Consider the following 16,635-nt stretch of genomic DNA (forward strand, 5'->3'; position numbering starts at 1 on the left):
CAAAGTGGTAATTTCCAAGCTTGGCCCTTAGTTATAGCTTTACCATACGATTTTGTTTGGTAGGCTTGAGGAAACATTTTAGATTAAGGTTGAAGAAGTGGAGATTTTCAGTCAGATGATGAGATTCTTGTGTGCTGGATTCCTGAGGTTTACTGAGCAATTTATAATAACAGAACAGAATCTCCCCCCAAGGACGGCCTCACCGTTACGAACCCTGTGTGCAGGTCATGATACCTTCTCCCTTTTGAATTTTTTTAGAAACCCTGTTACCTGCTGTAAGACGCATGCCTCTTGGGGCCTGGTCAAGGAGGGCCAATACCCACAAGATGGGTAGGCTTCTCTGGTGAATACATGGCAGAATAACCCCAAGTCTTTAAAGGTTCTTCAAGGAAGACAACATTTGGCCTTGGTTTGCCACCAAAAAGTCCTTGCAAATGACCTGGATAAATAAATTACATACAAATGATCTTTTCCTTTCAAAACAATTATATACAACTATAGCATAGCCAAAAGAGTTGGGGTCTATATCTACCTGGTCAGAGATACAGTTTTCAAGACAGTTGGTTAATAGGTTAGTGAGGCAAACACAGCAGTTTAAAGGTAATATGGAAAAGGGGGGAGGGGGAGGATAAAAAGGCCACCAAAAAAAAAAAAAATGGTGATGTGGTAATGCTTGTTTTTTTAAAGACAAATTCTTACTTGGAGTAATATAGTGGATAACTAGGATTGTTATACGTTCCTCGAATTACTGAAGAATTGCTTTTATGCATGCTGTGTTGACTAGCCAGTACATTTCTAGATTATTTTGGACATATTCCTGGGAAATAAGCCAACGCTGATAAATAGGCTTGATGTTTGGAAAGCCTCTAGGATGAATCTAGTGATCATAGTATTTTAAATATGAAATTTAATTCAAAAAAAATGCAGTCCATTTGACTTTATGAAAAAGACAGATTTTGAAAAAAATGTAAAGGTAAGTTACTTTGAATGCTGTATACAAAATTAGTTACAGAAAAATGAGAAATATTTCTGAAGTTGAAATATACAACTGGAATCTATCTCAAGTCAGAGGAACTAATTCAAGTGAACGCTTTCTTACCTATGTGTATTCCAGCATCGTCCTTACATGTGTTGTGCACCTCACTTATCCTGATCCAAAACATCAAATAGCTGGAGTCATTACACTAACCTTCATAAAGTTTGGATCAGACCAGAGGTGTGTTTTTTGCCTGGTGCCAGTACTCCGTCCTTCCGTTTGTTTACAGTGCAGCTGAGGTCTGTGAGCTTTTTTTGAAACATAAGTGTTTATTAAGAAGAAGAAAAAGAAAGGTAGGTTGTTCACTTTAATGGGTTCAATTTTCTGTAAATAAGAACAACACATATTAAGATTTCTAACTTCTGACATCATGCACCGAGTTACACATTTATAACAAAGAATCCAATTTCTTTTTTTAAACCAATTCTTTTCTCAAAGTTTGAAACAATTCTAGGCAAACTTAAAAATCTTAGTCAGTCTTTCCTTTTAATAAAATTGAATATTATAATACTGATATTTCACCAATCTTAAGATACTCAGTTTGATTATTCTTCCATTTCAATTGTAAATGGCATCTTTAATGTACTGGAAGTTCAATAACCTTCAGTTTAACATGGACACCATTTCCAAAAGATCTTAAGATAATTTACACCCTACTTCAGTCACTTCAAGTTGTATGGGCTCAGTTACATGTAAATTTTACTTTTAAAAAGAAAAATATATTATTCATTAACTTGTTCAAGTTTCATGTATGTTATTCAGTTCTGCAAAATGTCCAAGTAATGACCTTTTAACTTCATCTATGTTGAATCGACTGAAGTGAATGCCATAAAATATCAGCTGAGTATTTCTCTTCCAGTAACCATCAGTTGATGTGGTGCATATTTGTCCTAAATGACATACTTGGGAATGCTATAAGGAGTCTAATTCAGCCTAGTACTGAAGGGTCTCTATTAATTACATGGTAGGCACGAAGTAAAAGAATCAATAGAAATAATGTCCATGGGCCACGTCCCGCTTCCTTCACCAGAAATACAGAAAAAAATTCCATGGCTTCAGTTGTTCTCAGCAATGAACTAGGGAAGACTTTACAACCGCAGAGAATTTCACTTTGTCATGAGACTGCCACGTAGGTGTTATAGTGAAACTGTCCTGAATATTCAGGCAGATACAAGTATAAATTTCATTGTAAAATCATCTGCCGCTCTTGTAGAAATTAGAAAGTCAGTTTTCTCATTTGTCTGAATTTTCTTGCATTTAGAAGGGATTTCAAGTCAAATACCTTCCCAATAATTTTCAAAGGACCGTGGTTAGTATATTGTTTTGTTAAAATCATTGACAGGCTTCTGTGCAGTACTTAAGAAACAGGAGCTTTAAAAAAGCATGTTAAAAGTAGCCTGTTTATAAGGCACTATAGAGGAGTAATTCCTCTGGCAAATATGCTATTTACAGTCAAATCATTTCATAACTAAAAGAAAAAAAGCGGTAGTGTGGTTTACTAGAAAGCATCCCATTCCTGTTGTCAAGGTTTTAATCAAAATCCCAGGCCTTGTGGAGTAATCTAGGGATTTTCTCTTGTGTTTTATTAGATGTTTTTTGAACTATAATCCCAGCAAGTAACAAAACTCGGCTGTACATACGAAACTACCACCTATCGCAGTTCTTTCAGTCTCAAATAGGATAACCAGAGCATAACTACTGTGAAGCAATACAATTATGAATTTCTTGAGGGGAAAAAAGGGGAGATAAGTGCGCAGAAGTCAGCTAACACTGATGCATGGGTGGCTACAGCATGCAAAGGGTTAACAAGATTTTCATTTTAGATAGTTGCCGTAGTAACAATCAGAGAGCTCAGGCTGTATCTTTTCTATTTGTGGGGAATGTTTAGATTTACAGAGTAGCTCAGCTTATTATATATCTGCCTTGATTGCTGGATAAGGTTCGTTGATTAAAAACAGAATAAGATGCATTTTTATAATACTGAGGGAACCTGCCGCCCCCCACCCCCGCCTCCCATCACTCTTTGTCCAGATCTCTCCCCGCTCTCCCAGCACTCGCCCGCCGCCCAAGGTGTGGCTGTAAATCAAGTTTCACTTGAACTTTCAAGGAGCAGAGGCCGGTGTCGCCTGCGCTGCGTGCGGCGGGAGCGCGTGGTCCCGAGCATCCCTTTCCTCCTTCTAGCAGCTGGTCGGGACCCTAAAGCCATGCCGCAGCCAGTGCCGGATTTGAGCGCTGCTTCTTTTGTTTGGTGTCGCAACTCGCGTTCGCTCCTTCGCCACCCGCAGCTTAGCAAGAGAAAGTTTGATCAAAGGGCACCTCCGCGGCGGAGGAGCGAAGAGGCAGATTTTCGAGCGTTCATCACCCAACTGTTCCCCTTGGAATTAGCAGGAGCTGTCAGAGGCTCGCAGGCTCTGCAGACGTGGCCACCTCCCTTCAATGTGCAAATGGGATCTGAGCGTGTGAAAATCAGGCAATTAGTCATTTTCTTCCCTTAAAAACCGAGGAGGCTTGTGACCGCCATAGCGGGGTGACGGGTGTGCGGAGGTTGCAGTGACCCCGAAGCCTGGCGGCTGCCACGCGAGACCGAGACCGATGCCCTGCACTGGCGGTGGCCTCGCACCTCACCTTGAGGCCCTGTATCTCCCGGGAGCGGGGAAAAATCCTGCTCAGCTGGGATGCCAGGTTCAAGCCTGCCTTGAACAGCTGCTGCCAATTAGTGCCAAGTGATATGTGGTAGTTGTTTGAAACAGATAGGGTGGCTGGAGTACTGTAGCATTTTAATGCCAGTTTCTGTGACAAGAAGAGAAATTCGGGTATAAAGTTTTGCTAACTTCTGTAGTTTGATAGCCTGGACTTCTCTGAGTCTGCCAATTTCTAAAGCTTTTGCTCTTTTAGAACTCCTGATTTTTCATACTGCTGATGCTGTTTGTGGTGTTAGGTTGCTTTCTTGGCTCCATAACACATGCACTGAAGAGGGGCTTTCTTTTCCTTTTATTGACTTCACTGGGATATTGAAGTACTAGGAACATTTGGCATTTGGAAGCTGGCTTTTGGTTTTTTTCTTTTTTCTCAGGTATCTGAAAATTGATTTGTAAATTTTATTGAAAGCAGAAGGGATTTGATTTGATCTTCTTTCAACCAGGAAAGGCCTTCAAGGAAAAATTACCTTTTGGAATTAAAAAAACATTGTTTGTGAAACTGGTCTGAGCCAACAGTAGAATAGTTTTCTAATCACTTAAATTCAGTCCGCAGTGTGGTGGTACCCAGTGTGATTCTTACTACCACTCTGAGTTTTCATTTCATAGAAAGAGAAAAATAAAATAAAAAACCCATCCTGACTCCTATGACCTAGGTGCAAATTTCTTGTTCTTTTTGATGCTCCCTACTTTTGAAAGTCAGCCCACTTCCACTCGAGGACCTTACCTTGGATTTGTGTTCCCAAACAGAAGCTTTACAGCTCCCGAGGGGTCACGTTGGAGAACACGGAGCTGCAGCACTGCTCTCCTGACGTGGCTTTATCAGTAGACAGGTGACTGGCAGGAGTTTGGCACCAATATTCTGTAGTTGTAGATGTACCCAGTTATTTCATTCATCATTTTCACACTTTTGTTTCTAGCATGAAAGTGAATGAATCCATCAGCTCCCTTTAAGCAAGTTGCATCACTCTTTTATCAATACCGTAGTTTAAACTTAGGATGCCAGCCTGTGTATATCCATCAGTCCCAGAAACAGACATTAGTTCATAGTCAAATTCTTGCTGCAAAGAATTGCAAAAAATCAATTTCTCTTTCTGAGAGAAAGATCCTTTAAATAAACTTGCCAAGCTGCCAGCTTCTTTGTCTATTGTTACTTATTCCAAGTGATAGTTTTTTTGAGTTGTCTAAAATATGTTAAAATAGGAGGGGTTTGGGCTTCATTCATTGTTATTTTCAAGTTATAAACATAATGCCACGTCCGTATCTTGCTTTTAGCCCTTCTTTTATGTGTAAATGTTTCATAAGTATCTGAATGAATTTTCCAAGTAAAATGTATTTCCTTGGAACTGTTTTTTACTTACAGAAAGTCTTTTACCCTTACACCCAGCTTCATTGTGTTCAAAACCAAAAGCCTGAAAACAGCATTCCTACACTACTTCTTTGTTTCCAGATTTTAAGATCTATTATGCATAGTGTAGTGCGTAATCATAATTATGCATTCATGATGATGTTTGTACTGGCTTAACTCAGGAATACTGTGAGAAAGCTAATCTCGAAGCTACAGGCTGTTTTCCTGCACTTTAGATTCTGATCTGAGCTGTTTGTTGAATCTTACTGGAACCAGAACCCTGTACTCACCAGTCCCGCTGCCGGACTCTCCATCTTTATCTCCAGTCCCAGTGAAGGACCTTCACCCATTCTTTGAAAACTTTTTTCCCATGGAAACTTGCACAGTTGCAGTTCTTCGTCATGCTGCATATAATCAGTACACTGAAGCAATTTAAATGAGAGCTGCGTTACACAACTATGTCACATAAGCTACAAAAAAAATGAGGATCCTTTTAATCTGCCATTGGGCATTTTAGGGAACTTCATTTTCATTTTTATGTGAGAACAGCGAAAAAAAAATCCTCATGCTTTAAGGCAGTGGGGAAAAAATGACCTGATTATATGTAACATATTCTTCAACTGGAAGAAAGTGACTGCGTGCAAGGTAAAGGTGCTGCTCTGCTCAGTTCATCTTCTTGGTTGAAGCCTTCTGAAATGATAAAGAAAATCCATAATTCAGATCTGTGAAAGATCATATTGATGAAAAAGCACAGAATTTTGAAATGTATTTTCTCTGAAATCCCCACATTTGTTACTCAATACCACTGTTATTTATTTTAAAGCCTATACAAAATTTGATGGAATGGAAGAAAGATTAGAAAACTTAATTACTGCATAGTCATATATTAATTTCTACTGAACTAATTTTATTGTGAAGTCAATTTTAATATTTTGTGGGTTTTTTTCACTAACAATATTTAGGAAGGGGTTTTCAGTGGAATTAAAAAAAAAAAAATTGCATGAAAACACTGTGTATCTTATGAAAGTTGAACCAGCTAAAGGAAACTTTGCAATGTTGTATCTTTGATAGACTAGAAAATAGAAATTATAAGTGAATAACCAAAAATTCCAATTATTTACCAACTTTTCCGTCAGTATGCATTTCATCAATACATATACATGCAAAGTTAATTCCTCTCCTCATTCCTTGTAGACAAGAAAGCATGGAGTAACACTGAAAATCACTAATGGAACCTTGTTCTAGTTTATTTTTACATAAGCAGTCAAGAATCATGCATAATGCAACAGTGTACCAACTGGCAACACACTCATAGGAGATAATTTAAACTTGTTTTTTATGGACACAAGAAGCTGATTTTAAAGCCATCCCTAAGAAGATTGTCCTTGATTTTACCTGCTTCAGTTTCTTCCATTTACTGTCATAATCACTGGGTGAAAAATATCCTAGTGACTGCTTAACAGTGATGGAATTTTCTACATGAAGATGTAAGGAGGAATTAGGTTTTACCCTGTAATTATATATTAAATCAGTGTTAAAATACAGTTGTAAACAAATCCTTTCATATCCCAAGGCCACACATTTGATACAGTACATTGGAAGGTCAGAATACTTAGCTGAGTATACACCCCTTGAGACTCAACAGATGTACAGATATGCGGCCTAATCCCAAAAATGCATTCATAAGTCTGGAAGATCAGAATTGAGCCTTAATTCTCTAAAGGACTGCCACAATGTTGTGTGGTCCTTTCATCCAAATTAGAATGATTCATTATGTCTAGTCCATTAGCACCATCAGGGATAGGTGTGGGCCATAAAATCTGCATTAGGATTTCTAAATATGTCAAGGATAATCTTAAAATGAGATAAACTGGGATGTTTTAACTGAACTAAAAATAATTAATCAAAGTCAAACATGTAGACTCCTGGTTGTTGAATCATGCGTTAAACTTCTACCTTAAATGATTATGCTGTCTTAACAAATATAAAACTTGGGCAGAGGATTGTATATTGGATTTATAGTTACTTTAAAGTACCATGTTTCCTGTTGGGAAAGATATATATAAAAATACCTAATAAAAACATGTATAAAAATCTTTAAAAATGAGGAAGAAAAGCACAGAGGATTTTTTTCTATTCCCCAATTGAATTTCAAATGAGCTAGGTAGGAATTTGTATATAATATTTTGTGTGCATTCAGTGTGTGCACCACAGAAGTTCAAGTATTATGTCATGGATCATCAAGAGAATTACACTATAATACCTACACCATTGACTATGATACCTTTGTATTAAACACGTATTTCATAAAGGCCTCACAACATTCATTGGAAATATAATCCTAATAGAGCTACACTGGATTATGTATTTAAAATATCAGACAAACATATACAGAGAACTTTTTGTTTTCTACCATTTTCGTTCTGGGGAAAAAAAAAAGTGAAATTAAAAAAATTATCTTTTACTGCTGCTAAAACATGACTTTTTCTTATTCACCTTTCCTGGCAAAAACATTCACTTTTCTAAGTAAAAGACACATGTGTGCAGTTCCAGGCAAAGTAATAATAATACATAATAAGCAGAATCTGTAACTACTAACTAATCTATAGATCTATGTAGCGGACTGTTAATAGAAGGCTTTATGCATGCCCTTTTTTATTTTTGTGGTTTAATAGATTCCTTAGATAAAAATAAATACATATAATACATGAAATTTGAACTTCTGGAAATAGTAGTTTAAATCATCCATTCCAGGGTAAGAGAAGTACAACAGAGAAAAAAAATCAAAAATTACCGCGAAACAGAAATTATTCAGTACCGCACCGTAACTAAGCTGTGGATACAGCAATCACTGTGGACAGTTTCAGTGTAAATAGCTGGACAGTAGGACCAGCCAGAATTAACCCATATGCAATATTTTGCAATGACTTCATGTCTTCTAGAAATACTCTGTAACTGTCTCCTTGATCATCTAGAATATCTGTTGTCACATTAACTACCCCAGGCCCAAATGATCTTTGTGCGGAGTAAGAGAGCAAATGTCAGACAATTAAGAGGGATTGATGGTTTATCCCAGAGTTTAGTCCCTCGACCCATCCAGAGTAAAGTCAATGTTTGCAGAATTGCAGCTGAGCCATAGTGAGCAGAGTATTCATTTATTTAACATTAAAAATGTTTAGCAGAATTGAAAGGAGTTACATTCAAGCAAGTGCATTCGGAAAATATTTACTGGCAAATACCAGCGTGGACTCATTAGTAGAAAGAGAGACCTAATTCTTAGAGTAGACAATAATACACAACAGGGAGGTTAACCCAGTAGGAAAAATGCACTGATATGTCAGTGTGAAAGTGTGCAAGCATCATTGCATTATATCTTGTCTAAAGGTAAGTTATATATAGTGTGATTTCATCGGTACAGGTGCATGTCATCTCTGAAATAATATTATCCAAAGTATTCAACTTTACAGTAAAGCGGAAAGGTTCAACACTCACGGCAGATACCTGAGCACTAAGACACAATGACGGTGGGCATGCTACCTGCAGGTGTCAACTCACGACATCAGATGTTCACTTAGCATCGTCAGGTTTCGGAATATCCTAATCATATACATGCTAATCACAGCACCGACTAAGAATATAGTTTCCTGGTACTGGTCACTGTGTAAACACACAATGTATGTGTATGCATATACATCCTGGTTTTCCAAGGAATTAAATGAACAGGACAGAGAGTAATAGGAGAAATATAATAAATTCAAGTCAAGAGAGTAATGGCAAAATACACTGCTGTCCATCCCATGCTCTTTGGGAAAGGGAGGAGTTATCTAGACATAGTTAGGTATATACAGACTGGAAGAAAGAGAAAGGTAGGAGGACAGGGCAGGGGAGGAGCAGCTGTGGAGTGAAGGCAGGTGAAAAAAGAAGGGAAGGACAGGAGTAGAAAGCCCATCAGCGCGGGGTGTTGTGAGCAGGGGAAGCTCACTGAGTGTTCAGAGGTCCAGTTTCCAGCTTTTCCATTCTTGTTCCTAGCAGTTGGTTGTCACCTCCTCCAGGACCACATGGCAGGCAGCCAGGAGGAATTGCCGGGACCCTCAGCTAGGACCAGGTGCTCCAGAATCTGTATTAATTTTAAACCTTCCCAGTTCTGAGGGATAGTTTGAAGATGGGTTCCAGGGGTATCCTGGATTAAATAGAACAAGCTAAAATTGCTTTTTACAGCCGTTATTTTGCACCTAAGCTACAGTGAGCATAAATTTGTTTATTTTATAGGTTTAGAAAAAATGCATTCTAAAAAGTAACATGAAATGGTCTCAACGTTTTGTGTACATCTAATTTGCATTAGGGACATTAATGAGCAGGCATATTTTATATTAATAAAAAATTTGGAATCATATTGAAGTAATGACAAGTGTTGGAAAATATTAACAGACCTAGGGTGTGTTTTTTGTTTGAATATTTTCTTTGGTCTGCTTTAGGTTTGTGGATATATGGTGAAATGTATGTTCAGTTTTGTCACTTGACAAGTGATGATCTCTTGGGGTAAACAGCAGGGTTTCTCAGTTGCAGGGAATCCCAGCTGTCTTCTGGGATTCCATCTGTGTGTACATTTCTTTTTTTTTAATTATTTTATTTTTTTCCTTTTGTGTTTGAAACATTTAAAGGCTTTGGTTTGACCACAGCCTCTTCAAATGTTACCAATTCTTTTAATTCTACTATCACCAAAAAAAAACCCCAACTGACCCCTGAAGAGACTTCCTCTTCAGGTAAGTGGAATTCCAAAATAAATAGCCAAATGTAATGCATTGCAGACTAGGAATGATGCAAGTTGTGTCACCACCAGCTAGTCGTCAGGTGCAGCGCTACCATGTTAACCACTAGCGCTACATAATGAGCATCCAGAGCCCTGGGCAGAAGAGACATGAGGACTTTTTCCCTCCCACCTTGTCCAAGATACTGGGAAGTAACACTCACCCCTCCTTTTCTCCATCACTAGTTTCGTGGCCTGTCACAAGCAACAATTTGTTTGTCTGTCTTCTTTCTGCCAGTTAGCATGCCAGAACACCAGTTACATCTGTGCAGATAAACAGGTTCTTGTACTCCCTTCGTCTAGCCGTAAGACAGGCATCTGATGGATGATACCTGAACACTCCTTTGAAACACTGGATCCCGTGATGTTGTAAACTAAAACAGTTATCCCAGGCCGTCTGCAGATTTAGGTGAAATTAACTGCAATTATTACATTTGTATCAGGTTTTCAAAATATGGGTTATTTTCAACCACAAGGACTAGGGATTGCAAAGTTTCTCTTGCATTTAGTTTAATGCAAGAGATCTCACTGCTAGACATAGTGGGGAATGGGAAAACTGAAATCCTGGTGCAACTGTACCCTTCCAGAGTAGGTGTGTGTAGGCTGGAGGTCGTCATGTCTTTGCTTTATTTGGTGATGTTTCTCATCATCATGGAACCATGGCACCAAAAACCTCCTGACATCTCCAATCTCATGTGAGACGCCTCCCCATGTCTAGCAAAGAAAGCTGTGGCATTGTGAAGTGCTGCCACGGGCCTTGACTGGCAGGGCTTCCAGAGAAGCTCTTGAGACAAATATTCTTCCAAGACTGAATCCTCCTTGGAAAAAGATGAGTTTTCAGGGAAGGTACAGAAATTGAAAGACAGTCCAGCTGATTGCACACAAATTGACAACAAAATGAGGGTCTATGTCCACTGTGCTGTTTGGATAGGCTTGTCTTAGGGTTTGATGAATTTGTAATCAGTTATATGATGCAGAAATACCTTAAGACAGTCAATGTAAGTGTGAGGTTATCACTCTCCTTATTCAAAAACATCGTAGAACAAATATTAATTAATTAGGAATAGTTTGAGACCTATGCAGATCTCTGCTATTGCTTGGTCCAGAATGACCCCATAGGAGACCTTCCCGACTGAACTGGTTTGATGAGTGCACAATAAAGTTTTGCTGTATTCGGTATGGTGTCCACCAAAGGTGAACTTAACCTCTCAAGAGGGGATGTTCTGCAGTTTCAGCATGTCAGAAGATACATCAACCCTCTGACAATCAAATTGAATTTAAATTGAATTCCAAAGTAGAAACCTCCATCAGTGTATTAACTGGTGTTTTACTATCCCAGACTCATATTTGAAGGCACCTGAGGTATATTTACAGTTCTCCTCCCACTACAGTCTTGTTTTTAACTGGCTATATAAAGTAACACTGCACAGTGCGGCATGACAACTTTCTCCAAGGGTGTATAGACATTTTGGTAATCTTCTTTATCTTTTAAGGGAACTCAGACTCTTTGGAAGATTTAGAAAGAAAAAGTGTTTGCAGGAACCAAAATACAATTAGAAGCAAAGCCCTTGAGCATCTTAGGCCTTCAGCAGCTTTCCTCTGTTTTGGTGAGAGTACTTCAAGGAAGTAGTTTTGACATTATAGAGGCCTGTACCGATTGAAGAAAAACGAAAGGTAAAAATAGAAATGTAGTGATTTTTTTCAATGGACAGTACATCTCCTTAAATAATGTTGAACGCGTTTTGGAACACTGTGCCTGGGACAGGGTGGTCGTGTCACAGCAACTTACTGAACATCATCAGCTTGGTACCTATTTCTTGCTCTGGGACAGCTTCTTAGGAAACAGCTAGCAACGATTAGGCATTTGACATCAGAATTTCATAGATTTCAAACAAGTTGCTCATACCACATTTCCCTTCAGCCTGGGGGTTTCCTCAAGTTTCTACCAGGCCACACACATCATATGTTAGAAATCTTTACAAGGAAGGGCCCATTTAATGTTACTTGTCAGCACTGATTCCTTTTAGCGAGAGTGCAAAACTATTTTCGGCCTGCTGTGATGGCTATTTTTATCTCCATTAACCTCTTGACTGAATATAAACATTTATTGAGGGTTACCTCCCTTGTTTGTCCGGTTGCTTCAAAGGTTAGTAGAAAGTGGATGTCTGCCTGACCTCTTTCATCCTCATTAGCTGATTCTAATTGTTCCCTGAGAGATCACAGTTTTGACCCTGTTTGTCCTTGTCAAATTTGTCTAGTTATGGCATCAAGACATTAGCAGAAATTGCATTTTCAGGTAAAAATGACTGTAGTGTAGAATACATGCTTACCTAGTATAGAGCAGTGAACAATACTGTGGGTGTTTAATGTGCCCTTGCCTCCAGGTTCCTCTTGTATGGCCCCATGTTATGGACACCTGTGTTAGTAGATCCCTGTGATTATACTTAGTGAGTAAGCAGGATGTTTTGTAAGCTTCTGAGTGATTTGTAGCAGTTCTTTTGTAGGGAGAAATAAAATTTTGTTTGGTTTTTGAAGTCTTCTTTTTAAGCAGCTGTAATATTGTTGCTACTGTGTCAAGGAAGCTTTTTTTCCTATATGGGAGATACTCCTAATAGCACTGTAAAAAAAACCCCAAACCAACCCAAAACATAACATAAAGTAGCTAAGACCTCCCAGCACCACCACCATTTTGGGAATGACCAACTAAATGTTACAGTACGACAAACACCTCTTCTGAATTATAGAGTCATTTTCTCAGTACACTCTTGAGACCCAGAGCATGAACATACTTCAAGTGGGATCATGTCCCAAAGGTAAAGAGTTGTAATGAGGAACAGTTTTCCCTCCCAAGAGTTTCTTCTGTGTCAAGGCAAGAAAGCCCTTTTTCACGTTCCTTGGTGGATCTCAGTTGTGGTTTGTACGGTTGGGGCAAAGGACCTGGCGGGTCTCAATTAGGTATCTCAAATAGACAGGTCCCAGGCTTCACAGGTTGCAACCAGCGCCTTAAATCCCACAGACACTTAGCGCAGATTAAAAAGCACTGGTGTAATGCGCTCAAAGCACGATATCCTGCTTTACAAGCGGGTTGCTGCATTCTGCACCAGCTTCAGCTTTCAAATGGATTTAAAATGTAGCCTCAGGTATAGTGCATTGCAGTAGTCTAATCTTGAGGTGATAAAGGCATGACTGATTTAACCATAGCTTCCTGTTATCTTGGACTGGGGTCTTTTCATTTTAACCATTTTAGGGAAATGGCCTTTCCTGAATCAGCAGGCTTGCTTCAATTCTTGCTATGTAATAAGGTACACCAAGAGCAAGCCTCTGTCAGTGGTGAACACCTCCCATGAACATGTGAACCTCACAGGATGCCAGACCCCAAGAACTGCTGTGGTGGTCCTGACTCCTCTTACAGCTCACGCAATATGCCTGTGAGGTACTTCAAAGGGAAGCCATTGCCTGTCTCTCTTAGTGGAGCTGCCAAGCTTTATGAGCAGCCAGGGCCTTGTGAAGTTTTGCTTTCATATTAAAAGAAGTTTGTTTACATATCTGTACAGCTTGGGAGCAGAGCTATGGGAGAGTGGGAAATTCTTTTGAGGTGTCCACCAGCTCTTCTGGGCTCGCAGAGCTGTGAGACGGAACACCCTGTTCCTCCTCCAGCCTATCTCTAGTGCCTAGAGACCGCTCACAGCTGCTGAACTGATTACAAGTTTTACTGCCAAGCCAACCTGGAAGCTAATTTAGTGATCTCCACGTAGTTCTTTAAGTTCCAAAAAAGCCTTCTGAACGGGGAATGGCAAAGCGAACTCGCGTCCTGACTGCGGGTGCTGGGTCTGCCTTCTGCTGCTGCTGTGGCTGCTTCATCTCCGAAGGGATGAGGCACCAGCCTGGGCTCCTCTCCTTGTCCAGAAGGAACAGGGGTGGTGGCCTGGGACTAACCCTACTGCTTACTAAAGGAGAAATTAATCTCCATGAGAAAGTCAAACGGTATCTCTGCATCTCATTTCTTCCTTAGCAGTATGTGGTTAAGTATAATCCTTTCCCAGGACATATTATTTGTCCCATCTATCTAGATAATAAACTATTGTCCAGCACAAGAAGATCCTGATATTATTTGAGGCTTTTTGATACCACCTTAATGCAAATAATACCCTTGCAAATGGGAGAGACACAATGAAATGTCAGATGTCTGGGAAGAAGAAAAACAGAAATAGGAATAAGATCTTGTGAAAATTAGATGATCCCTTTTGCACTTAAAAGATAGTATTTTCGTTTGGTTTGGTTTGGTTTTTTTAACTTGGTCTCCAACTTAAAACTTGTTTGAATGTCTGAAGCCTTTACAGTGTACTTGGCAAAGTCCACTACCTGGATAACATTGCACGGTCTTTTGATTGTATTTGGGATTACCAGGGACCGAGAGCACATATAAGCACAAAAAGCATGTCAAAGGCTGGACTGAAATGTCAGCTGGAGAAATGCAGCACGTGGTAGGAACATGTCCTGGTCCTCCTCTTCATTATTGCTGTGCAGTCACGGTTGCTAACATTCATGCTAAAGCTTGTATTTAATATGGGTGTGATTCTCAGCTTTGTGAAGAATAGCCACTCTTCCTTGTTTCCATAGCAGCCTTAGCACTGTTTTGGTGTAAATGACACTCAAGTCCAGACTTTTCTATTAGAGAAGATAGAGATGATACTTTGATTACCTTTCGTCTCATCTCTTGCAGATCTTTTTCAGTTCATGCCTCATTTACATCATTATTTTCTGTGCAGTCCATTTGCACTGATTTCATAATTGGTAATACCAGACTTCTTGATAATTTATATATGAACCTAATCCAATTTAAAAAAAACATTACATGTTTACTGGCCAGTTAGAAATCCGAATTTAAATTCATATTTCAAATGCATGCAGTTGAGTTGACTCTTGTAATATTTCATATAAGCAAACACACTTTCTGCAACTTCCCATAAGAAAAGCAGTATTAGGAATTGAGGCATCGGATGTCTCTGGTTGAAGTGTTTTTACACTAGGGTAGGTATATTGTCGCTGGTTGTTACATTCCTTTTTTCTAATTTCATTCTTCATTTATATCTGTTTTTTCCAACACTTCTGGAAGATGAATAATGTCATGGAGGCAATAGAGAAGAAGTATGACTTATGGATAAACATTTGTATGAAAAATGCAAAATAAAGAATGCAAACTAAACAAGGAATACTATATTTGATAAAACAGTGTTAGAGAATAAACAGATCAAACAAAAAAAAGTGGAAAAGTGAAGAACTGTGATGTTCAATATGTCTTATGCTGTCATCTTTATTAAAATACCAATATATCATAAACTATATTAAATATATTATATAGTATTATTAATGTAATCTTATATAACTAAAGTATTTTAGATAATACCTTATTTTCAATAAATTTTTTTGTATATTTTGGCAATGTAATATGTTCTACAGTAACTCTTAATATACTTCACTACATTTCTAGAACAGTCATAAATAACAAATGTGGCCAATACATCTGGAATGTCCATGTAAATATATGATTTTCCATATCCTGGAATTTTTTAACTCTTTTAATCATACAGAATATCACAACAGAATGTAGCTGGAGCCAGCTAGATAATTATTAGTGGAATATAAAAATAATTAAATTATCTTAGAAAAGGTTGGAATGTCTTGGACAGAATTATATCCCAGAAAAAATAAAATTAAAAGTTATGTGGTGACTGTTGTAGTTTGTACTCTCTGTTGTGATATAGAGACAAAGAGCTGTGAATGATAGAAGCGGCATCTCAGTGCCGCATACTGACAAACTCAGGATTAACCACAGGGTTTTTGCCATTTGATTAGTAAAAGGAGTTAAGTGCTAATAAATGTGAAGCCTTTACCTTGTATCTCCTCAAATACCAACTTCTCTAAATACAGAATCTGAAATGTACACAGGAGGTGGTTTTGTTAAATTGCCTGCATGCCTTTCAGGTGCAATGGATGTCATGCTTTACTTTTGTGCCTTTGAATTTATTAATACAACTTCATTTATAGTCTTTTTGGAGACAAAAGTGCAGTGAATCATTAGCATTATTATTATTTCAGACATAGTAAAATCGCACATCAACACTTAGCAAAAGGGGAAAAATTCCATTATCCATTCACAACAATTTCCTCTGATAATACAAACGTTACCCAGGACAGATCTTTGAAATGGATACCAATTCTTTAAATTCTTTCCTGTCTGTTTCAGGAAATAGTGAGATCCTGTTGATAATGAAGTACAATGTGTCTAAAGTTCACTTCTAAACACTTGGCTCTTTGCTGTGAAAGTCATCTGCATTCCCTTTATAATTCTCAGCCACCAGAGATCTGCTTAATCTTGGAGATCTGATCCAATATCATTCGGAAAAATCCTTGATAATAGTTTCACCATTCAATCAATGAAAGAACTAAAGCTCACTGCTTCTGTCTCCTTAAAGAAAATCCTGAGGCAGGGGAATAAGACCCTGGCTTATGGGTTTGGAGATTTTGTTGTTTGCAAATAAAATGATCATTACTATTATTATTCAAGTTCTTAATCAAGGCAAGCAAATGGCATCTGTTTGTTATCATCCTTCCTACAGAAGACAAAGGCTTCAGTCCCTATGGTACTGACTGCTGGCCCCAAGTGGTTGCTGGATGTGACTTGGCAAGGAGTAGAAGACAACAAAAACAACTGCATTGTGTACAGCAAAGGTAAACACAAGCTCAT

General features: G+C 38.5%; 1 protein-coding gene across 1 annotated transcript in view; it reads left to right on the forward strand.

The window, feature by feature from the left end:
• The window catches only part of ZFPM2 (zinc finger protein, FOG family member 2), a 273,056-nt gene that overhangs the window by 149,606 nt on the left and 106,815 nt on the right, over positions 1-16,635 (forward strand). The window contains exon 5 of the mRNA XM_035893882.1: positions 16,508-16,619. Coding sequence (XP_035749775.1) covers positions 16,508-16,619 — 112 coding nt within the window. The remainder of the gene's footprint in view (positions 1-16,507; positions 16,620-16,635) is intronic.

The sequence above is a fragment of the Egretta garzetta genome, unplaced genomic scaffold (assembly GCF_000687185.1).
Source record: "Egretta garzetta isolate BGI_Z169 unplaced genomic scaffold, ASM68718v1 scaffold154, whole genome shotgun sequence".
NCBI lineage: Eukaryota > Metazoa > Chordata > Aves > Pelecaniformes > Ardeidae > Egretta > Egretta garzetta.